Here is a 23,797-nt window from a genome sequence, read left to right as displayed (position 1 = left end):
AAGATAGGCTTTTGTCTTTAAGTCCTTTCACATTCAAAACAAAAACTTGTTTAGTCTATATCACTTTATGTGTTTCAATGGGGAACACTAATCTCCAGCCCCTCCCCATTTTGTAAATGAAAAATTGAATGTCTAGAACAGCGGTTCTCACTCTGTGGGTTGCGACCCCTTTGGGGGTCGAACGACCCTTTCACAGGGGTCACCTAAGACCATTGGAAAACACATATATAATTACATACTGTTTTTGTGATTAATCACTATGCTTCAATTATGTTCAATTTGTAACAATGAAAATACATCCTGCATATCAGATATTTACATTATGATTCATAACCTTAGCAAAATTACAGTTATGAAGTAGCAACGAAAATAATTTTATGGTTGGGGGTCACCACAACATGAGGAACTGTATTATTAAAGGGTCACGGCATTAGGAAGGTTGAGAACCACTGGTCTAGAAGGTCCAAAAATATTAAGTAAATCCAAAGGTAAAACCCCTTTGTTCTTAGACTCTAATTAAAACACCAGGAGCCCCACTGTGGCTCAGTTGGTTGGAGCATTGTCTCATGCACCAGAAGGTCCCAAGTTCAATTCCCGGTCAGGGCACATACCTAGGTTGTAAGTTCCATCCCAAGTCAGGGAACATATAGGAGGCAACCGGTGCATGTTAATTCTCTCACATTGATGTTTCTCTCTCTCTCTCCCCCACCCTTCCTCTCTAAAAAAATAAAAACACCAGGAAAATATTCATGAGTAGAGATTTGATCCTGATTACTTTACAGGACTCTTATAAATGTCTCAGAAAGTAAAAGTTTTCCATTCAACACATCCTTCCAACTCTAACAGGATTTGATTCTACATATAAAACTTGTTATATTACTTGAGGACTTGCAAGTTTAATGGAAAACTTTAAATCCCTAGGACAGAATTTATTAAGTTCCATGCCATTAAAAAAAAGAAAAGAAATTATACTTTCTGCTACATGATAAAGCATGTCGTCCCAATATTTAGAGCAAGGGGGAAAAACTGACACAAAAAGTAGTAGTCACTATAATTCTGTTTTATGGCCTAGAAAGTACAGTAATTCTATGAAGCAATATCCCATTCACCTGAAGCTTCAGAAGGTTTAAATATACAAGGCAATTGAAAAACCAAAACCGTGATAAACAGCTAATTTACATATCAAACAATAACAAAACCTGAAGTTCCAGAGAATAGTCTAAGTTTGACAGTAATTGACCTGACAGTTTAGTCTCTTCGATCACCTCCTCCTCCCTCTCTACTTCTGCACAAGGGATATTAAGTACATATATGTGCCAGACACCAATTCCATAGACTTGTTCTCATAGGGTCAAAAGGTTTTTCCCCACTAAAAAGCAAGCCCACATATAACAAATTTGGAGAAACAAACTTGAAGAAGGTATAGTCATCCTCCATTTGTAGATAAAGTTGAGGCAAAAACTTAAAGTAACTTGTCTACACAAAAGCAGAAGAATCAAGATTTGAACCTAACTACAAAGTTTGTAAGTCTTTTACTTTCCCTCCCTCACCTACTCTCACTTTCTTCCTGTGTCTCATAAACACCTACACGCAAGTCACTGCTAGGAGAGAAAGGATAAGGCAAGAGGAACACAAAAATGTACAAAATCATGGTATTTTCCGTAATGTATCAGAAGAATTAGTTATAAAAACTGCACCAACAAAAAAATTAAAATAAAATAAAAACTGCACTGAAAGAGTTTTAAGTGCCTGTGACTGGAACAAAAGGTTACAGAGATTCAAAGGACAAAGAGAACTTTTTAGTGGGAAAAGAAGAAAACATAAGGCATGTATGTATGTTTGAAAAGGCAAAAAATATCAACCTGGCTGAAGCAGAGCAATTATGTAAGGGAGCAGTTGAATACAGGCTGAAAAGGTAGGACTGCATCATATGTTGGAGGGCCTGTTGAAACAAACTCCCTATTTACAACATGCAGCAAGACAGAATTACACTTTACTTTTACTTACCTTCATGAAAGAAAATTGCACAGGCCCTAGAATTGAATGAGTTTATGTTTTTCAACTAAGAAAGAGAGTCTAGGGTAGCACCTGATACAAAGTTTTATTAAATGCTGGATCTGAATTCAAATAACTGATTTGTTCCCCTATCTATTGATAACCACAGACTACACGGGGGGCGGGGGGCGGGGGGCGGGGGGCGGGGGGGGGGGGGGACACCCAAGGATGGAGGCCTGAAGCTACATCCAGATTGCTGAAATTTTATGCCAACTACTCAGTTACAAGGAAGTAGAATCCACAAATCTTTTCCATAGAATGGAGGGGGAGGGAAAGTGAACAAGAAAAAATAATTACAAAGCTCCACTTGTCAGAAAAATTCCCCTTGTGTTGCCAAGACTGGTTTTAAAAAATATTTAAAAACGACACTTGGGGACTCTTTAAATATAATTTTATCTTTAATGGCAATTTTATTTTTAAATCCAGGTTAGAATCTGGGGGAAATGTTCAATTAGACCACAACTAACCTGAAGCTACTGATAAGAACTTCAAATCCAAGTACCTACACAATTCAAAACTACCATTTCCCCCCTTAGAGAGTTAAATCCCATCTACCTAGTAAAAAGGAGACTTATCAGATCTTCAAGTGTTACCTGGATAACATCACTCTCTACTGCTGTTCTATCTAGCAGCCCTATGTCCGCTCTTTCCCCTACTTCATCCCTACCTCAGCAATCCACCCCCCAAACCTCCAAGAATGGTTTGTGGATAAGAAAGGTATAGCAGCTCCATTTCCTCAGTCCACAAACTATCAAAAGCTGTTAAAAATAAATAAATAAACAAATAAATAAAGCACTCCATAAAAATTCGCAGTGGGGTAAGAGGGAATCTTGAAACCAATCAAATCCTAATGCTTACATTAGTAAAATTTAATCTGAAAGGAAACTTGAAATCTAGCCCAAAACTCATTTTTTATATTAAAAAATTGAGACCCAGGGCAGTTTAGTGATTTGCCCAGGGCAAGTGATTCTCTATAAAGTTGTTAAGATTCAACCAGTCACAGTAGAACTTAATCACCTTCTAACAGAGTTACTTAAATTTTTATGAGATTAAGTACCTGGTGTACAAAAAAAACACAATCTTCACCTCTTCTGCACTCCTTCAGTGCCGTCCCCCAGAGCTATACAGAAAATGCTAGATGAATCTCAAATTAATAATCACAAAATTACACTTCTTTATCTAATTTAAGACAACGTGAAAGCCTGAAATGCCTAAATTTCTGAAATACTGACTAAACAAGCGAGTGGATCAACAAAGCCTCAAAATTTGTGTCGTAATAAGAATACGAAGTGGACTATATTACTGCTTTTTTGGCCAGCTGCCCTTTCCTTTGTATATTAACGTTTTCATCGTGTCTGTTTTTTTTTTTTGGGGGGGGGGGGGTAATAGTTATTATACATGCAGTTAATCCAAATTATTACTTTTGAGAAACTTCGATTTATTAAACAACTTAGCATCTCCATCTCTCAAAAATAACTTGAAAATATCCTCCCCACCACACTATTTTTTTGATATAGTTTTACTGATTTCAGAGAGGAAGGGAGAGGGAGAGAGAGATATGAGAATCATTGATCGGCTGCCTCCTGCACACCCCGCTCTGGGAATCGAGCCCGCAACCTGGACATGCGCCCCTGACTGGAATCAAACCCGGGACCCTTCAGTCCACGGGCCGACGCTCTAACCACTGAGCCAAACCAGTTAGGGCCACACTAATATTTTTTTAATAGAAATACCTAAAATAACCTTCTACCAGGCCACAATGTATTAAAGCCACAAAATCAGTACGAAACGTAATCCTGTAAAAATCCCACTAGCTAAAAAGTATTTAGTACCCTATCAAGTATTCCCTGGCGCACTGTTTACCGTCCCACTGTCAAAGCATTTGTGGAAGGACCTGGGGGCAAGTTCCGCACCGAGTTCACCAGCTGTGGGCGCGTCACATTATACCAGCACCCACACACAACACCAGTTTGGGGAAATGCAAACACGCCACATGTACATGTTTTAACCGGATTTAACTAAGCTAGGTATTAAATCAATTCTTGTACCGAAGGTTAAAAAAAAAAAAAGGCAGCAGGATACATGCATATTTCACGTCACTTAAAAAACCATCATCAGAAATGCTAAGGAACTGACCTAAGATGAAATAAACAGTTTCAAACGTTCAGACCGCTGTACAAAGCGGTTTGGAAGGATTCTTTCTGAAATGCCGGGTGAAAGTCCTTTGGAGTGTCAAAACTAATGACTGTATACCACTGCACAAATAACAAAAGCTTAATAATGCAAACTACCAAGTTCTCGAACCGTTCCCGTTACCATTGCCCAAAGGTATTTAAAAAAAAAAAAAAGCCTAAAAAGGGAACAATAAAAGGTGTCTCACCGCAAACACAGCACGAGAGGGACTGTCGGAAGTAAGGCAAGAGCCTGTTAATCTCGGTAAACGCCTTGGGGTCTCCGGGGTCGTAGTTGAGCACTAGGCGGCTCGCGGAAATGTAGAGAGCAGTAGCATTCACGGGGTTCATTGCAGACACTTCGACACCGTTGGCTCCCGGTTGAAAAAAAATTCCGGATCCAACTTTGTGAGCAGCCTGGGAACAATGGCGAATTTGCAACAATTGGGAGGAAATCAGAGCAGAACCACTGGCCAAAGTAGTCACCAAAATCCGTGCAAGTTTTCGAGGCTGAAGCAATCCTCCCACACATGGGGCCTCGGCGCCCCTCCTCCGTCCCTGAGACTTGCAGATGAAGAAGGAAAAAGAAAAAAAAAAAAAAGTAGAGGAACCAGCGTTCGAGTTTGTCCCAGGCGGCCGCGGGGCGCAGAACGTGGCGGCTTCGGGGCTCGGGCCGCGACTCGGCGAACAGTCTAGCCCCGCGGCTCGGCGGGCGGCCTGCGCTCGGGCTGCATCTCCGGACGCGGAGGTATCTCCTCAGGTCGAGCTGGGCGGGAGCGGGACCCGGCCCGGTCCGAGGGGCGGGCACGCTTCTCACCGGCGGCAGGGCCCCTACTCCATCACAGCGCTCGCTGCGGAGGCAGCGGCGACGGCAAGGACGACAGCTCCTGGGTCAGCTTCCTCGATCTAGTGCCCGAAGCCGCGGCGGCTCCGAAGGCGGCTGTTGCGGAGGGCCGAGGCCGCCGCCGCGCTCTCCATATCGCACGCGGGGCCCGGCCTGAGCCCGGCTCTCCGCCCCGGCGATTACAGCCCCGCTGTTCCAGGAGGCGTCGAGGCGGGAAAGTCCGTCCCGCAACCGACGGGGGAGGGCCGGCCGGGAGGGAGGAAGTTCGCGGGCCGGCGGCGGAGCGGCGGGAGGGGGCGGGGAGCAGGCCCAGCCGGGCCGCGGCGGCGCCCCTCGCTTCTTAGTCGCTCGTTCCGAGGTCACCAGGCGCAAGCGCCGCCCCTCACTGCCCGGCCATCTTCTCCGCGCTGCACACACGGACACCGCCTCCGCCAAGCACGACGGCCGCCGCCGCCCACGGAGCCCGCCCGGCCGCGGCAGAGGCGAGCGCTCACACAGCCAGGCCCGCCGCCGCCCAGCGCACACAGCAGGCCCCGCCGCAGGCCCCTCCCCCCGCGCCTCGCCGCCCTCACCCCGACTCCACGCGCCCCTCTAGCTCGGTAGGGCCCGGGCTGCTGCGGCCTTAATGGATCCTGCGGTCTGTGCGGTGCCCCAAGCCCGGCCGGAGACGACGACCGTTACCCCAACGGGCAAAGCCACTGTCATCCCCGAGACTCCCCCGCCGCCGTCGTCGCTGGCGCTCGCACGCATGCGCAGAGCACACTCTCACCCCTCCCCCCGCCCTTTCCTTTCCCTTGGCTTCCCTTTTCCCCTGCTTCTCCCAGAGCCCCCTCCACGCCCTCCCAGAGCTGTCGGCCCGCTCAGCGCGTGCGCATTCCGCCGCCCAGCCCCACCGCCTTTCGCCCTGAACGCGTGCGCTTTGACCGCCCACCCAGAAAACCGGATAAACACATCAGCCCGCTCGCGCCAGCCACCCCCCCTCCACCCGCTGCCAACCCACCCAGGGCTCACGGCGCATGTCAGGCTCTCCGCACGGAGCATGCTCTCAGAGAGCCGCCCGCTCTCCCCGCCCCCGCCCCCAGGCGCGCTCAAATTCCCTCTCCCGGGCGTGTGGGCGGTGGTGGAACCTCCGCCACTTGACCCATCTTTCCCCGGTGTGGGCTGTCGGCTCCCCGCGCGACACGGCTTCCTCCGTGCCCGCCCCAGCTCAGGCCGGGCGAGGTCGCGCCACGGGACGCTCCGCCCTGGCTGCGGCGCGGCCTCTCACCACCCGGACGGACCACACGAAGAGGAAACAGCCCCGCGCAGCCCAAGTCCCGCCCCCGCGGCCTTTATCCCGGAACCGGGCTTCTGGACCGCGAAAGGGCGCTGCCGCGGCTGGCTCGCTGGTGCTCGCCCGGCCGGGAGGGCGGGCCGCAGGCAATGTGGCTGCACGCCCCGCGGCTCTGGGCGGCCTTGGCGGGGCTGAGGGCCCGCAGGCCCGGACCGAAGGCCTCTCCCCCAGCCGGAGCCGGGCTTCCTTCTCCCCCAGCCAGAGCCGGGCTTCCGCAGCCTCTGGTCCGGGGAGTCAGGCGAAAGGGAGCCGCCCGGCCTTGCAGAGGCGCCATCCAGGGCCGCATGGAGCTCCCCGTGGAACAGTCCAGTTTGAAAAACACGAACCCCCTTTTCAGCTCCGGTGGCAGACCTAGCCCTTCTGTGTAAATCAACCTTAAGAATGCACGGTCCTGCTTTAGAACGAACGCAAATCCTTAAATGTAGTATCTGTTTTTAAACAAGTTTTTGCCTTATGGGTTTGTGTGGGGTTTTTTTTTATTTTTTTTGGGGGGGGGGGGTTGTTTTTGGGTTTTTTTCCAGAAGACTAAGGACTCAGATTAAATAAACATCTAACTTAACCTGATTCCCTTCCGCTGTAAAGGTACAAAACCTCCTTTGACTAGCACAAGCAGAAGCACAGCATAGGAACCGTTTCTTATCTCTGGACATACCAAAGCTGTTCAGCATAATTTTGTGCACGTAGTAGCTGCTCTGCAAGTTTACAAAATGGAATGTACAACGTAAGGAAATCTCTCGTGGCACACATACATGTTAGTGTCAGGGCCTTGTCACTTAGGAGAACTGAATAGTTAAGAGATTGAGGGAACCTGTATAAACCTCTGATATATCATTTCTACTACCACTGAAAACAGGTTTTCTTTATAAGGCCTAGCATATTACCAACAATTAAGTATTAAGCAATAAGGACTAACTTCCTAGTTGTGTTACGCAACAAAGCAGATATTAAAGTGGAGCAAAATATGTTTGGTTGTCTTGTATCCGGAAAGCGGCAGATACTCTAAAATTCACTCTCATTCTTCAAATCCCCATCTTCTTTTTTTTTATAAAAGATTTTTTCCAAGCTCCTCTTCAAATAAAACTGTTACAGTATACATGTCTATTTTTATTCCAAATTCTAAGGTCTTCTTCCACAACACAGAGGTGGTTCTTTCCCAAAGGAGCAGCAAGAATAAAATAATCAGCACCGTTTTCTATTCAGGCAGCATAAATTAGCAGTCACCCCAGAAAAGTGATTACTTGCAGGGCTTTAACCTTGCAGATTTTCTCATAACTGTATTTTTTAAATCTCTTGAGATGTACACAAGCCAAATTAAGATTAATTTTATTGATGGTTCATTGGAGGGGGGGACTTAAGCCAGTTTTTTTCCTACATTGAAGAATAATCCCTAATAATTATTTGGTTGCTTGAGCCTTGCCAAAAAAGAAAGAAAGAAAACAAATGAACTGTGTATAGAAAATAAAGTGTTTGGCAGTCCATATTGTTTGAGTTCATTTATGTTAGGTACACAGGCAAATTAATTTGTGGTGCTAGAAGTCATGATAATGATTACCTTTAATAGGAAAGGACCATGAGGTTGCTTCTGGACTGCTGGTCACATGCTTTTCCTGATCTGGGTTGTAGTTACACCCACACACTAGTGTGATTACTTTGTGAAAGTTCATCTAGTTGCACACTTATGTTTAGTGCACTCTTTTCTCTATGTGTGCTTTACTTCAATAAATATTATATTTAAAAATAAAGTGTTCGGATCAAATACCTAGGAGAAATTATATACAACTTAAATCCCTTAATTATCAATTTAAGATTATTTTTTATATTTTATGCTTAATGATTATTTGGAAGTAAAGTGTTAGTGTTGCCAGAGCTAACAAAAATACAAGATGCAAGTTTAAGAATTTTAATGAAATGTTTACTTTAAAACAGTTTTGAATTTACAGAATTATTACACAGATACATCAAATAGTTCTAGTATATTCTACACCCAATTTTACCTATTAATATCTTACATTAGTATGGTACATTTGTCACAATTGAGGAACTAATAGTAATACACATGATTAACTAAAATCCATATTCTATTTACATTTATTCAGTTTTTCTCTAATATCATTTTCCTGATCCAGGATGACCTCCAGGGCCTCCAACATTTAATCATGTCTCCTTAGGCTCCTCTTGGCATCCAGTTAAATTGTCATTCAAAAAAAAATTTTTTTTATTCAGACAAATGAAAATTTTCATTTAAACAGATGTTCCATTCTAATTGTCTGTATTACCTACTCTTTTTAAATTAAAACTTATTTCTATTCTCCAGGATTGCCAAGTGCTTACCTCTTTCATTGTACTTACAGTTCTTGACAGTTCCTGATTTGGCCCTATCTTCTCCCCATTATACTAAAACTGCTAAAAGGTCAGAGTTTCTCCCTCTTTGCCTTTTATCGTCATCACCTAGGATAGAATCTGACATATAATGGGCACTAATTAATTTTTAAAATAATAATGAGTTACTAGGAATGCAATATTGTAAAGAAAACCTCCAGTACAGTGTTTGGTGCATAATGGGCATGGACAAAGGTTTACATATTTGCTTTTCCTTGGGGAGAGATATAAAATGTCTTGCAAATTTAAAGACAGTTCTTATTTCAGCTTAATCAATGTCAATTCTAAAATCCTTAATAAAACTAGAAGTGTGGATTGATTTGAAACACTCAGAATAATCCATCAACAAATATTTATTGATTGCACTTTGTGGACAATGAAGTAAATGCAGAAGTAGTTGTAGTGATGCTTTCAAAGAACAATGATCAGGCTGGCAGTAAGTCAGAGGGACTTTCTGAGAGGTTAGGCCCTTTATGAAATTATGAAATAGTTGTTTGCCTTTCCCCTCCTCCTCCTTCTTCTGTCCCCATCTTTTTCTTCCTCCACCAAAAACTATCTAAAGATAACAATTGCCCTCTCCCACTTTCCTATGTTGCATTCTCCCTTACTGCCTAGTATGTCCACTCTACTGCCTTCACCATTATAGCCATCTGATATGGACTGAATGTTTGCGTCCCCTCCAAATTCAGATGTTGTAATCCTAACCCCCCAGTTCAATGGTATTAAGAGGGTGGGGCCTTTGGGAGATAACTAGATCACCAGGGTGGAGCCCTCAAAAACGGAAGTAGTGCTCTTATAAAAGAGACCCCAGAGAGTTCTCCTTCTCTTTGCCATGTGAGGATACAAGGAGAAGTCCCCCATCTTCAACTGAGAAGAGAGCCCTCATCAGGCGACCAGGATGGCATTCTGGCCTCAGATTTCCAGCTCCCAGAACGGTGAGAAATAAGTGTTTGTTGTTTAAACCACCCAGTTGATGGCATTGTTATAGCAGAACAAGTGTTTAATTTACTATGATTGTGGAAAGAAATCAATCTTACTTCAATCTAACCTTAATCTAAACTCATAACAAATCTTTGGAGACTGTCTAGAGCAAATGCATTTTTACAGGGAGCAGTAAATCAGATGAAATTAAATCAAAGCCTAACCCAGACCAGACCTTCTCTTCTTTCCTTGACCAGTCCTCTCTGTTAACAACTTCCTTTTCCATTTTCTGCTCTTTAGCTGTGGTTATACCTCCCCAACACTCAGTCTTAGAGATCCTCAAAAGAATCATTTTCCTTTGCATATCAATTCCTATTGATATTTTTCTATGACATTTCTTTCAAATCAATACATCTATCCATTCATTTCATCCAAAAACATTTATTTAGCAACTCCAGCACTCATTTATTTTATTTTTTTTAAATAGATTTTATTGATTTTTTACAGAGAGAAAGGGAGAGGATAGAGAGTTAGAAACATGGATGAGAGAGAAACATCAATCAGCTGCTTCCTGCACACCCCCTACTGGGGATGTGCCTGCAACCAAGGTACATGCCCTTGACCGGAATTGAACCTGGGACCCTTCAGTCCGCAGGCCAACGCTCTATCCACTGAGCCAAACCGGTTAGGGCGCACTCATTTATTTTATATCTCAAATATTAAAATTGCCTCCAGCTTCTTCATCCCTAATTCTAGTATAAACAAAGCATCTTGCTTTATTGATTATCCACCCAGCACAGTGCCAGACACATATTAAGGTACCCATTAAATGTTAGTGTTTTTATTCCCCAAGATACTTTCAACATTATTCCAATGCCTATTAAATTTGTCCATTCATTTTTGCAACCAACATTTATTTCCAGTTACATGCCAGGCATTCAGAATAAAAAAATGAATAATTCAACAGTTTCCAGCCCTCAAAGAGTTCACAGTCTAGTTGGGGTGGCAGTTATATACACAGCTAATTTACAATTCAGCGTGGAGAGGATTTAGGGATGCAATTGATGCAAACCTAAAATTTCTTAACAGATATTTCTGTTACATTATGAGTAAAACAATCTTGTGTGGACTTTGCTAAGAAAATAACTGCAATTATTCATAGCATTGCTTCTAAGGGAAATGTGTTCTGCATTCCAAATAATTTAAAATTGAATTTTTGGAAAACAGCCCGTTTGTCCCTGGAGGTTGTCTATTTCTCCATTACTTAAGCTCCCTATCAGTCTTTTTTTTTCTTTTTTTAATATATTTTATTGATTTTTTTTTTTTTTTTTTTTTTTTTACAGAGAGGAAGGGAGAGGGATAGAGACTTAGAAACATCAATAAGAGAGAAACATTGATCAGCTGCCTCCTGCACACCCCCTACTGGGGATGTGCCCGCAACCAAGGTACATGCCCTTGACTGGAATTGAACTTGGGATCCCTCAGTCCGCAGGCCGACGCTTTATCCACTGAGCCAAACCGGCCAGGGCCCTACCAGTCTTTTAAAAAAATGTTATTGAATTTATTGGGGTGCATTGGTTAATAAAATTATATAGGTTTCAGGTGCACAATTCTATAATACATCATCTATATATTGTGTGTTCGCCAAGTCAAGCCTCCTTCCATCACCACTTATCTCCCCTTTATCTTCTGCTACACCCTCAACCCCACTTTCCCTCTGGAAATCACCATACTATTTGTTGTCAGCATTTATGAGGGGTATTTTTTCTTTGCTTAATCCCTTCACCTTTTTCACCCAGTCCCCCAAATGCCTCCCTTCTAACAGCTGTCAGTCTGTTCTCTGTATCTGTGAGTCTGTTTCTATTTTCTTTGTTAGTTTATTTTGTTCATTAGATTCCACATATAAGTAATATAAGTGAAATAATATAAGTGAAATAATATGGAACTTGTCTTTCTCTGACTGGCTTATATCACTTAGCGTGATACTCTCCAAGTCCATTCATGCTGTCCCAAAAGGTAAGATTTCTTTTTTTTTTTTAAGGCCATGTAGTATTCCATTGTGTAAATGTACCACAGCTTTTTTATCCACTCATCTACTACCTGGGCTGCTTCTAAATCTTGGTGATTGTAAATAATGCTGCACTGCACCAGTGTTTCTGGTTTCTTCAGATATACCCCCAAAGTAGAATCACTGGGTCATAAGGCAGTTCAATTTTTAAATTTTTAATTGATTTTTATTTATTACTTATTTTTTATTGATTTCAGAGAGAAAGGAAGAGGGAGAGAAATATACAAACATCAATGATGAGAATCATTGACTGGCTGCCTCCTGCATGCCCTCTACTGAGGATGGAGCCCACAACCTGGGCATGCGCCCTTGACTGGAATGGAACCTGGAACCCTTTAGTCCGTAGGCCAACACTCTATCCACTGAGCCAAACCATCTAGGGCTTACATTTTTAATTGACTTTTAGAGAGGAAGGGAGAGGGAGAGAAATGATGTGAAAGCGAAACCTTAATCAGCTGCCTCCTGCACGCCCCCTACACAATCGAGTCCATAGCTGGGGCGTGTGCCCTGAGCAGGAATCAAATGCAGCAACCTTTCGGTGCATGGGATGATGCCCAGCCAACTGAGCCACACTGGCCAGGGCCCATTTTTTATTTCTTTAGGTAACTGCATACTGTTTTCCACAGTGGCTGCACCAATCTGCATTCCCACCAACAGTGCACAGTGGTTCCCTTTTCTCCACATCCTCACCAACACTTGTTGTTCGTTAATTGGTAACAGCCATTCTGACAGGTGTGAGGTAATATCTCATTGTACTTTTAATTTGTATTTCTCTGATTATTACTGACATTGAGCATCTTTTCATATAGCTATTGGCCATCTGTATATGTACTCTTCGGAAAAGTGTCTATTTAGATCCTTTGCCCATGTTTTAATTGGATTGTTTTTGTTGTTGTTGTTTTTTGTTTTGTTTTGTTTTTGGTGTTGAGTTGTATAAGTTTTTTATAAATTTTGCATATTAACCTCTTATCAGATATATCATTGTTGAATACAATCTCTCATTCAGTGGGTTGTCTTTTCATTTTGTTAAAGGTTTCCTTTGTTAGGTAAACCCTTTTTAGTTTGATGTAGTCCTATTTGTTTATTTTTCTTTTGTTTCCTTTTCCCACAGAAACATAGAAAAAATATTGCTACAAGCAATGTATGAGTTTTTAATGCCTATGTTTTCTTCTAGGATTTTTATGGTTTTGAGTCTAACATTTAAGTCTTTAATCCATTTTTATTTATTTTTTTATCTTTATTTTTTTAAAAAATATATTTTATTGATTTTTTACTGAGAGGAAGGGAGAGAGATAGAGAGTTAGAAACATCAATGACAGAGAAAAATCGATCAGCTGCCTCCTGCACATCTCCTACTGGGGATATGCCTGCAACCCAGGTATATGCCCTTGACGGGAATCGAACCTGGGACCTTTCAGTCCGAAGGCCAATGCTCTATCCACTGAGCCAAACCGGTTTTGGCTTTAATCCATTTTTAGTTTATTCTTATGTATGGTGTAAGAAGGTGGTGCAGTTTAATTTTTTTGCATGTACCTGTCCAGTTTTCCCAACACCATTTATTGAATAGACTAACTTTACCGCACTGCAATTTTTACCACCTCTGTCAAATATTGACCATAAAGGCATGAGTTTATTTCTGGGCTCTCTCTTCTGTTTTATTGATCTATATGTCTGTTTTTATGCCCATACCATGCTGTTTTGATTACTGTGGCTTTGTTGTATAGCTTAATACCAGGTAGCATGCTTCCTCCAACTTTGTTCTTCTTCCTCAAGATTGCTGTGGCTATTCGGGGTCTTTTGTGGTTCCATTTAAGTTTTTGGAATATTTGTTCTAGTTCTGTGAAATATACCATTGGTATCTTGATAGAAATTGCATTGAATCTATAGATTGCTTTGGATAGTACAGACATTTTAATGATGTTAATTCTTTCTATCCATGAGCATGGTATATGCTTCCACTTATTTGTATCTTCTTCAATTTCTTTCTTCAGTGTCTTACAATTTGCTGAGTACAAGTCTTTTACATCCTTGGTTAAATTATTTCTATGGCCCTAGCTGGTTTTGCTCAGTGGATAGAGCATCTGCCTGCAGACTGAAGGGTCCTGGGTTCAATTCCAGTCAGAAGCACATGCCCAGGTTGCCGGCTGGATTCCACAGGAGGGAGTGTGCAGGAGGCAGCCAATCAATGACTCTCTCTCATCATTGATGTTACTATCTCTCCCTTCCTCTCTGAAATCAATAAAAGATATATATTTTTTAAAATAAATTAAAATGAAATAAAATACATTTGCCTATCTTAAATATCACTTAACAATTATCAAGTGTAAAAATGTATTTTAAATTATTCCTATGTATTTTTATGCAATGGTAAATGGGAGCTTCCTTAGTTTCCCTTTCAGAGAGTTCATTAATGCTTCCTAGGGACTGCTTCCAGGCAATGACTAAGTGTGGCAGAGAAACTAAGGCCCATTCCTGGGAGATGCCAGACTCCTCTGACAGGTGACTTGGAGAAATCCCAAACACCCTTGTTGAACTTTCCTCAGAATTGCACTGGGGTGTAAGATGCTTCCATCCAATATTTCTTCCTTCATTTCTTCACTTGAGGTCGGACTTGCATTGTAGTCTGATGACTCTACCCACCTCCCTATTTGCCTCCCCATTTTCTCTCCTAGGCATATCCTCTAATAAATGTCTTACATAGATAATTTTATCTTGCAACCATTTCTCAGGGACCCAGACTAACACAAATGGTACTGGGAGTGGTCCATGAAAATATGTGGTAAGATAGGAATTTGGACTGGCTCATCTACTGCCCATAAGGCAAAGAGGATGCCAGCCTGGTTAGTAGGTTGGACTCAGGTAGTTCCTGGCACAAGGTGGTAACTCAACTGCTAAAGCTTTCACCAGTGTTAACCTGAGAAAATGTCTCGGTAGAAGGGAATGCTGTGGCAGATGTGATGATGCAAGCATTTGAAAAGCAAGAAGGGAGCGATGACTACAAAGATAGTAAAATTGGGTGGTTACTAGTAAGTTGTATTGACACCCTATGTTGAAATCATGAGAGACTGAAGGCCATTAACAACAAGCAGTTTTTGGCTAAGTGAGAGAAACATAAGGCCTTTGGGATAGCTTACAAAGAGACCTTTATCTGTCAGGGGAAGGGAATACACAGCTGAGTGGCAGGATGAAGACCTAATTGTTAGAGTAGCAAAGCTCCAGAGACATTGGAAAGCTCAGCTAAGGCAGGTTTGGAATGGCCTTCTACACGCATTGAAGTACAGTACAGAGGGAGCAGTCTGGATGGATGAGGTGCCCTCCTTCAGGACACAGTGTATGTATTCAATCAGAGGCCTCTTTATGGTGCTGTGTCCTGAATAGGAAGAATACATGGGTTGGGAACCAACACATAGAAGCAGCAGGAGTGACCCCACTTATTATAACATCCAATGCCCCACTAAGGAATTTTGTGCTTTCTGTCCTCACTTATTTTTTGTTGCTGTTAATTCTCATTTGAGGATTTTTTTTCCATTGATTTTTTTAAAAAAATATTTTTATTGATTTCAGAGAGGAAGAGAGCGAGAGAAACATCAATGATGAGAGGGAATTACTGATTGGCTGCCTCCTGCATGCTCCCCACTGGGGATCAAGCCTGCAATACAGGCATGTTACCTTGACCTGAATTGAACCGGGGACCCTTCAGTCCACAGGCCGAAGCTCTATCCACTGAGCCAAACCAGCCAGGGCTCCATTGATTTTTTTTTAGAGGGGAGGGGGAGGGCAAGAAAAAGACAGAGACAGAGACAGAGAAACATCAATGTGAGAGAGACACATTGATTGGTTGTCTCCCACATGCACCCCAACTGGGGTAAGAGATTGGACCTGCAACCCAGGTATATGCCCTTGACTAGAAATTGAACCCATAATCCTTTGGTGTACAGGCTGATGTTCTAACCATTGAGATCACCTCCTAGGGCTGTCCTCACAACTCTGTATAAGTACTGTGCGCTAACCCATTGCACCACTGGAGCTCCTGTCCTCACAATTCTGGACTCTACAGGGCTCAAGGTTCTAGTCCCCAAAGAGGCCACACTTTTGCCAAGGGATATAGCAAGGATTCCATTGAATTATAAGCTGCAGCTGCTGCCAGGTCACTTTGAAGTCTGTGTCCAGGAATCAGCAAGGAAGAATCACCATCCAGCAAGGGTAATTGATTCTGGTCAGCAGGAGAGCTGTTTTTTTGCACAATGGGGACAAGGAGGAACATATGTGATAGCTAGGCGTGCTTCCTGGTACTCTCCTGCTCTTTTGCAACCATGAATGGACATAGGAAACAGCCCTGGACTGAAAGGATATTACCAATGGTTCAGACCCTTCCAGAATAAAAGTTTGGTTTACATCGCCAGGTAAGGCACCAAGACCTGCCTAGGCGATCGCTGAGGGTGAGCGGATTTGAGAATGGATAGTAAAGGAGTATTAGAGGATACTAGGTGTGGCTCTGAGATCAACTGCATCAACAGAGTTTGTTCCACTAACACCCTCTTCGGAGTTTCCTCTCGGGAACAAAGCCCACAGGATCCAGGGAGGAACTGAGTCCCAAACCTGTGCAGAGTGGTACATTTGTGTGGGGCAAAGGTAGACTGCGGTGGCCATGAGAATGTATGTCTCAGATCTCCAGCTCAAGGAGTGTAATCAACCATGCACCCCAGCTGCTGGCCTCTGAAATCCATGGCTGGGTTTGCTCTGAGGCCACGCATCTACAGGCTTCTCCCAGCCAACGACTGAGTGTGGCAGGGAAACTGAAGCAGGCCCCTTCCTGGGAGATGTGGGACTCATTTGGCAGGTGACTTTGCTCCAAGACTCCATGATGGTCTTATTCAATTTTCCTTCACCTGCTCTACAGTCTAAGATGCTTATACTGGGCCTGCCTTCCATCCTTCCCTCTCTCCTTCAGTCAGGGGCAGGTTTACCTTATAATCACAGTCTGAAGACTCTTCCAGACTCCTCTGGCTCTCTTCCCATTTTCTCTCACAGGCATTTACCTGAATACATTTCTTACAAATTCAATCCTATCTGGGATTCAGCTTCTTGGAGGATCTGGTTTTGTTCAATGGATAGAACGTTGGTTTGCAGACTGAAGGGTCCTGGGTTTGATTTTGGTTTCAAGGACATGTACCGAGGTTGCAAGTTCCTCTCCGGCCCAGGCCCTGATGGGGCGTGTGCAGGAGGCAACCGATGGCTATGCTTCTCTCACATCAATATTTCTGTCGAAAGATAAATACCACATGATCTCATTCATTTGTGGATTATAGAGAACAACATAGACTGCTGAAAAGGGACAGACCCAAAGACTGAGAAACAGCGATCAGGCTATCAATCCCCATAAGGAAAGTAGGGGAGGGCGGGGGTAAGGGGAAGAGATCAACCGAAGGACTTGTATACATGTATATAAGCCAAACCAATGGACATGGACAACAGGGGGATGGGAGCATGAGTTTGTGTGTAGGGGGGAGGTTGGGGGTTTATGGGGGGGATGAGGACACATTTGTAATACCTTAACTAATAAAAAAAAAAAATACATAATGTAAAAAAAAAAAAAATTTCTCTCTGTCTTTCCCTCTCTAAAAAATCAATGGAAAAATATCCTCGGGTGGATTAAAAAAAAAAAAAGTCATTTATGGATCCCTCCTGTGTTGGGCTTTCTGCTATGCACTGGTTATTCAAAGTTAAATAAGAAAAAAAAAATCCTTGTCTCCCTGAGGAACCAATACTTACCCTAATCCAGGCAGAGAGGGGATCAGGGTAGACTGCCTTGAAGAGATGATACATGAGCAAGGTATCAGGTGTAGAAGAGCATGCATAGTTTTTTTGGTTTTTTTAAAATATGTTTTATTGATTTTTTACAGAGAGGAAGGGAGAGAGATAGAGAGTTAGAAACATCGATGAGAGAGAAACATTGATCAGCTGCCTCCTGCACATCTCCTACTGGGGATGTGCCCGCAACCAACGTACATGCCCTTGACCGGGATCGAACCCATGCCCTTGCCTGGGACCTTTCAGTCCACAGGCCGACGCTCTATCCACTGAGCCAAACTGGTTTCGGCTATAGTTTTAAGGAGAAAACCTCCAGAGCCATATGCAATTGCCTATGTGCTAGCTCAGTTCAATTCCACAAACACAGTCTGAAGGCCTCCTATGTGTTGGGACTTGTTCCAGTTGCAGGGGCAACAGTGGTGAGTAAGCCAGCCATGGCCCCTGCCTTCTGGCTTAGAAATCTAGCTGGGGAGAGAGCTAAACAATCGTAACATGGTGTTAAGATGTGCCATAGGGGAGGATCTACAAAGCACTTTAGGACAAAAGTGTCCCACTGCCCCCAGCCCAAATCAAGTCCCAATTTCTGAACATGGTAAAATTCTTCACAGTCTAACTCCATTATCACTTCCCATTCTCATTTACCACGGTTCCTCCAGAAGCTGGGGACACAGCCATGGTGTGTGTGTGTGTGCGGGGGGGTGGGGGGTGGGGGGTGGGGGGAGGGAAGAGGGGGACAATCTGAACATGTCAGGCCTTTGCTCACACTGCTAGTGTTCCCTCGCATACAATTACCTTCTCAGAGATACTCTCCTTGATACACCCAGACTTGCCCAAATTCTCCCCTGTGCTGCCAGGTCAGTCCCTTGTCCTTAAACAGGGACCCAAATGCAGAGCCAAGAGCACCCACTACGGAGTCAGACAGATGCAAGTGAACTTTGTCCAGCTACATGACTTTAGGCCTTGGTCCCTCAGCTTCCCTGAATAGCTAGGTGAACAAGTCCTAATCCAGGAAGCATAAGTCCTGGTGGTTAGTTCTTGGCACAAAGTAGGTGCTCAAAATTCCTAAAATGTTTGCTGAATTGAATTGCATTAACATAAGGACAAATTCCCAACAGTTCAGATCTAAATCCCGAGAAGTGACTGTAAAACATCAAAAATCATCGAGAGGTCATCTGTTGAAACAGATTGCTGGCTGCACCCCCAGAACATTCAATTCAGTAGGTCTGGTGTGGAGCCTGAGAATTTGAAAGTTTGCATTTCCATCTCTTTCCTCGGGGATGCTGAAGCTGCTGGGCCCACACTTTGAGAACCACTCCCTAGAACAGCGGTTCTCAACCTGTGGGTCGCAACCCCTTTGGGGATCTAACGACCCTTTCACAGGGGTCGCCTAAGACCATCGGAAAACACATATATAATTACATATTGTTTTTGTGATCAATCACTATGCTTTAATTATGTTCAATTCGTAACAATGAAAATACATCCTGCATATCAGATATTTACATCACGATTCATAACAGTAGCAAAATTACAGTTATGAAGTAGCAACGAAAATAATGTTATGGTTGGGGGTCACCACAGCATGAGGAACTGTATTCAAGGGTCGCAGCGTTAGGAAGGTTGAGAGCCACTGCCCTAGAAGTTAGGAGCCCTGTGATCAGTAAGTGGCACATGGCACATCCCTGTGTTTGAATCCTGGCTCCACCACATCCTCAGCCTTGATCAAATCACTCTAACTCTGTGTTTCATTGACTTCATCTGTGGAATGAGTATAACAAGCTAATTCAAGTGCCAAATGCCACACCTGGTCCACTGTTCAATAAATGTTGGCTAATTCATTATCTATTTCCTGGAGCAAGTGGGATGAGAGAACTAGAGGTCTAGGTAGTCAGAGAAGAGCAAGGACCAAGGTCATCTTCTGTGTGTGGCCAGGAGGGTACGAGATGAGAGGACCGTTCCCAATCCTCCCGGCGACACTGTGGGGCGGGGCGGCCTGGGATCTGGAAATCTGAGGCCTTCCTCCCACGCACGCTCTGCATTCCAATGGCTACGTCCCGCTGACGTTGCGCAGGCGCAGACCCCGCTACGCTGACGCTCGGCCACGCACTTGCGTACTCAGGTGCGCTGGTTGGGGGCGCGCGGCGGGACAAATATGGCGTCGGCAATGCGCGTGGCGGCGGCAATGCGCGTGGCGGCAGCTGGAGCAAGGCTCAGCGTCGGGGTGAGCGGCCTCCGGGTCGCAGTCCGCAGCCTGTGCAGCCAGCCCGTCTCCATTAACGAGCGCATAGAGGACAAGCGCCGCGCCGCGCTGATGGGAGGGGGCCAGCGCCGCATTGACGCGCAGCACAAGCGAGTAAGTCCGGAGGGGACCGAGGCCGTCCCGCCCCCGGCGTTCGCGACCTATCACAGCGCGCCCGGCTCCCGGCGCCCGAGGCCTCCCAGCCAATCCGCGCAAAGCTGAGGAGGGGCGGGGGCGAGAATGTTCACCTTGAGAACTTGTTGCCTTCCCCGATGTGCTTTATCACTTTGTGCTTTCGCTTGGAATGTTTGTTAGGCGGGCCTGGCTCTCCGCTCAACAGCTATAAACTTTTGGACAAGTTACTAACCTTTAGGAGTCAATTTATTCTAAACAGGATAGTAATAATTCTCCCCTCGCCATCTTATTGTTAAAGTAGAGATAGTGAAGCAATGACAGGCACTTCATTTTAAAAAATTATGCTTATTCTTCTCACGCCCCATGAAAGAATGGTTCTTGCTCCATTATGGAAGCAGTAAAATCAAGACAGGTGGCAGGGGAAGTAACATAAGCAAACTCTTACATTAACCTGGGGTGGGGGGTGGGGGTGGTGTGGTGCATGCAGGGAACTTGGGGGACTTTGTCCCCAGAACACCAGCTAAGCCCCTTCAGGATCTCAGGGTCTCCGCGTGCATCGACCTGTTGGGTAGGAAAGGCACGCTTCGAAGGTAGGTGGTTTTTCTGGGGGTGTTCATGTTAGTTTATATCTTTGGCTACAGTGTACAGCCTAGGCACTGCTGCCCACCGCCCAGGCGTTGATGGAGATATGCTGGGTGGGCCATTTAGCAGCGGGGGAAACTGAAGTCCAGATCAGTAGGTTATCTGGGAGTTCAAACTACACTCGCTTACTGCGTCCCTGACATGTGTGAGTCTGGACCGATTTGCTGGATGAATTAAATAACCAACCTGGAAAGTGCAGAAGTGAAATTTTTAGAGGTGAAGGGCACTGAAGCATGCATAGCTCACAAGTGTGGGGGAGGTGACTGGGGTGGAAGCCTGGGATCTTCAGTGAGGACATTTGAACCAGCCTGGGAGTCTGAATTGAGTGTTGAGTTAGGTGTTGTAAATGCCCATTTGACAAGGGTCGAAAGGTGACAGTTTCTTTTTATATATATATACTAGAGGCCTGATGCATGAAATTTGTGCAAGAGTAGGCCTTCCTTTCCCTGGCTGCTGGCACCGGCTTCCCTCCAGCCACAGGCACCCTGACCAGTGGCCTGAGCCTCCCTCTGCACGGTGATCATGGAGCGATGGCCAGCCCATTGCACCCGCCTTGGCTGGTGCCAGTGGGTGTCATAACGTGTTCCTGGATGGTTGGTGGGATGGGCGTTCCACTGTTTGGCCGTTTGGCTGATTTGCATATTACACTTTTATTATATAGGATATTTGCCTTCCACAGTTGGTGGCTCCTGGAGCACTCTGTCTACTCTGATTTTCTAACTAGGTGAAGTCTACTGATAACACCTGTCTCTTAGGTTGATGGAGTATAGGCTTTCACATGAGGTGAAGGGGCAAAACTTGTTCTCCTGACCCTCCTATGAGCACTCCTTGCTTACTGACTTTGTCTATGATGACATCACTGAATGATTTTTGTTGCATTTTAGGGAAAGCTAACGGCGAGAGAGCGGATCAGTCTCTTGCTGGACCCTGACAGTTTTGTGGAGAGCGACATGTTTGTGGAACACAGATGTGCAGATTTCGGAATGGCTGCGGATAAGAATAAGGTATCTGTTCACAATGGTGTTGTGAGCCTCCAAGTTGTACTTTCCTGCTGTGGCCTTGCTGGCCTACCCAACGATTTTCAACCTTTTCTGTCTCATGTCACACATAAACTAATTACTGAAATTCTGCGGCATACCAAAAAAATGTTATATTTTTTGCTGATCTGACAAGAAAATAGGTATAATTTTGATTCATTCACACTGGACAGCTATTGTTGTGTTGGCTATTGTCATTTTTTTTTTTTGACAGTCTAAGGCAGCGGTTCTCAACCTGTGGGTCGCGACCCCTTTGGGATACATTGAAACATTTTCATGCTTTAGGGCCCTAGAATGCAGGAATGCCTCTGGAGAGGCACTACGGTGGCCTCCAGGTCCCCCACTTCCCTTTGTCTGCAGATGAAGGAATGTGAGTGGACTGCTAATACATTGTGCAGTGGGACTCTGGCTCCGCTCCTAAGGCTCTGGTGGTGGGTTCAGAGTTCTCACATGTATAGGATGACAAACTTGGAAGGAAAGGAGAGAAAATCTTCAGGTTGCGTTCTGCTATGATGGCATCAGAGACCCTTAGAGACTGACCACCGGCCTCTCACACACTAAGTTTATGCCTTGGAGTTTTTCTTTTCTTTTTTTCTCTTTGTCTGCCTTGGAGTTTTTGAGGTCAGAGTCACTGACACTTCTTCCTTTAGATGGGTGCTCTCCGTGCGTGTGCAGAGTTCTTTGGTCAGCTTTCTTCAGGTCTGCATATATGGTGTTTGAGACCAAAGATTTGTAAACTTGGCATCAGACCAGCTGGCTCCATTTGGGCTATTATGGGCCACAGTGATTGCCAGGATTCCAAGCACAATGATAGGTTTGCCTTTTTAAGGTTTGTGGGTGGGGTGTGGGGTTTGTAGAAGTTGCCATTTTTTTTTTTTTTAATGTCTTTCCTTCCTGTTAGCCTTTGGTAGTGACAGCCCTAGAGGGTCTCTTGATAATTCTGCTTTTAGGAAGACGATGAGGCCTAAGACTATGGCACCCTCCATTTCTGTTAAAGCAGTAGCTTTGTACTAGCTGAGGGGGGAAGGGATATTCCTTTGTGTTCCTAATTCCTATTGAATTTTAAAGAATTTGGGGTGGTTTTTTGGGGGGGCATCTTTCATTGGGTCATAATTACTATAAACTTATTAAAAGAAACATTTGTGTCTTTCAACGTTTATTTTTTAAAATTTTTTGGTAGTTTCCTGGAGACAGTGTTGTCACTGGTCGTGGCCGAATCAACGGGAGATTGGTTTACATCTTCAGTCAGGTATGTCGTAACTGCAAGAGGTGGGGCTTTCCTCCAGGGCAGAGCCAGGAGCAAAATATGTGAAGAGAAAACAGTTTGGGAAATGAGAACTTGCATGTAGTTTGGGGCAGATGAGGGATTTACTTTCTCTTTTTCAGTGCATATGCACTTAGTATTATACTTTGTGTTTTTCTTAGGGAGACAGATCCCTAGCTCTTTGTGGGAGGACCACAGGTCAGTAATCTTTAAGTCTAGGCAGGTTGATTGTGTGTCTGGAGGGCAGCTAGTCCTGGGTAGGGTGTGTGGACCTGAGAGACCTTGATGCAGCCTGGGTGGAGGGGACTTGACTCAGCACCACAGGCCCCTGCGTTTTTGGCTTTCATGAAAATGTTCAAACAAGTTTTATCAGGCTGAATCAAAACACATACAGTGTCTTCACACTAAGACCATAGGACAGTGATGGCGAACCTATGACACACGTGTCAGAGGTGACACGCGAACTCATTTTTTTGGTTGATTTTTCTTTGTTAAATGGCACTTAAATATATAAAATAAATATCAAAAATATAAATCTTTGTTTTACTATGGTTGCAAATATCAAAAAATTTCTATATGTGACACGGCACCAGAGTTAAGTTAGGGTTTTTCAAAATGCTGACACGCCGAGCTCAAAAGGTTCGCCATCACTGCCATAGGAGAATATAGGGGGAAGAATATGGCCTCCCAAGATGTCCTAATCCCTGAAACCTGTGAATATGTTACCTTACATGGCAAAGGTGAATTAACCTTGTAGACGGAATTAACGTTGCTAATCAGCTGACCTTAAAATAGAGTAGCCTGGGTTATCCAGGTGGGCCCAGTGTAACCATAAGGGTCCTTAAAAGTGGGAGAGGCAGAGAAGGAGGCATAGGAGATGGGAGAAGGCCTTGATCTG

The 23,797-nt window shown here is 44.4% G+C and overlaps 2 protein-coding genes across 2 annotated transcripts in view; one reads left to right on the top strand and one right to left on the bottom strand.

The window, feature by feature from the left end:
• Positions 1-5,829, bottom strand: part of MSL2 (MSL complex subunit 2) — a 36,023-nt gene extending 30,194 nt beyond the window's left edge. The window contains exon 1 of the mRNA XM_036332512.1: positions 4,436-5,829. Within this exon, the coding sequence (XP_036188405.1) occupies positions 4,436-4,577 (142 nt within the window). The 5' untranslated portion in view covers positions 4,578-5,829. The remainder of the gene's footprint in view (positions 1-4,435) is intronic.
• Positions 5,830-19,689: 13,860 nt separating this feature from the next.
• Positions 19,690-23,797, top strand: part of PCCB (propionyl-CoA carboxylase subunit beta) — a 55,845-nt gene continuing 51,737 nt past the window's right edge. Inside the window, exons 1-3 of the mRNA XM_036332501.1 lie at positions 19,690-19,935; positions 21,483-21,602; positions 22,816-22,884. Coding sequence (XP_036188394.1) covers positions 19,735-19,935; positions 21,483-21,602; positions 22,816-22,884 — 390 coding nt within the window. The 5' untranslated portion in view covers positions 19,690-19,734. The remainder of the gene's footprint in view (positions 19,936-21,482; positions 21,603-22,815; positions 22,885-23,797) is intronic.

Source organism: Myotis myotis, unplaced genomic scaffold, assembly GCF_014108235.1.
Source record: "Myotis myotis isolate mMyoMyo1 unplaced genomic scaffold, mMyoMyo1.p scaffold_m19_p_13, whole genome shotgun sequence".
Lineage (NCBI taxonomy): Eukaryota > Metazoa > Chordata > Mammalia > Chiroptera > Vespertilionidae > Myotis > Myotis myotis.
The sequence above is the reverse complement of the archived record's forward strand: the minus strand, read 5'-3'. Positions and strand labels throughout refer to the sequence as shown.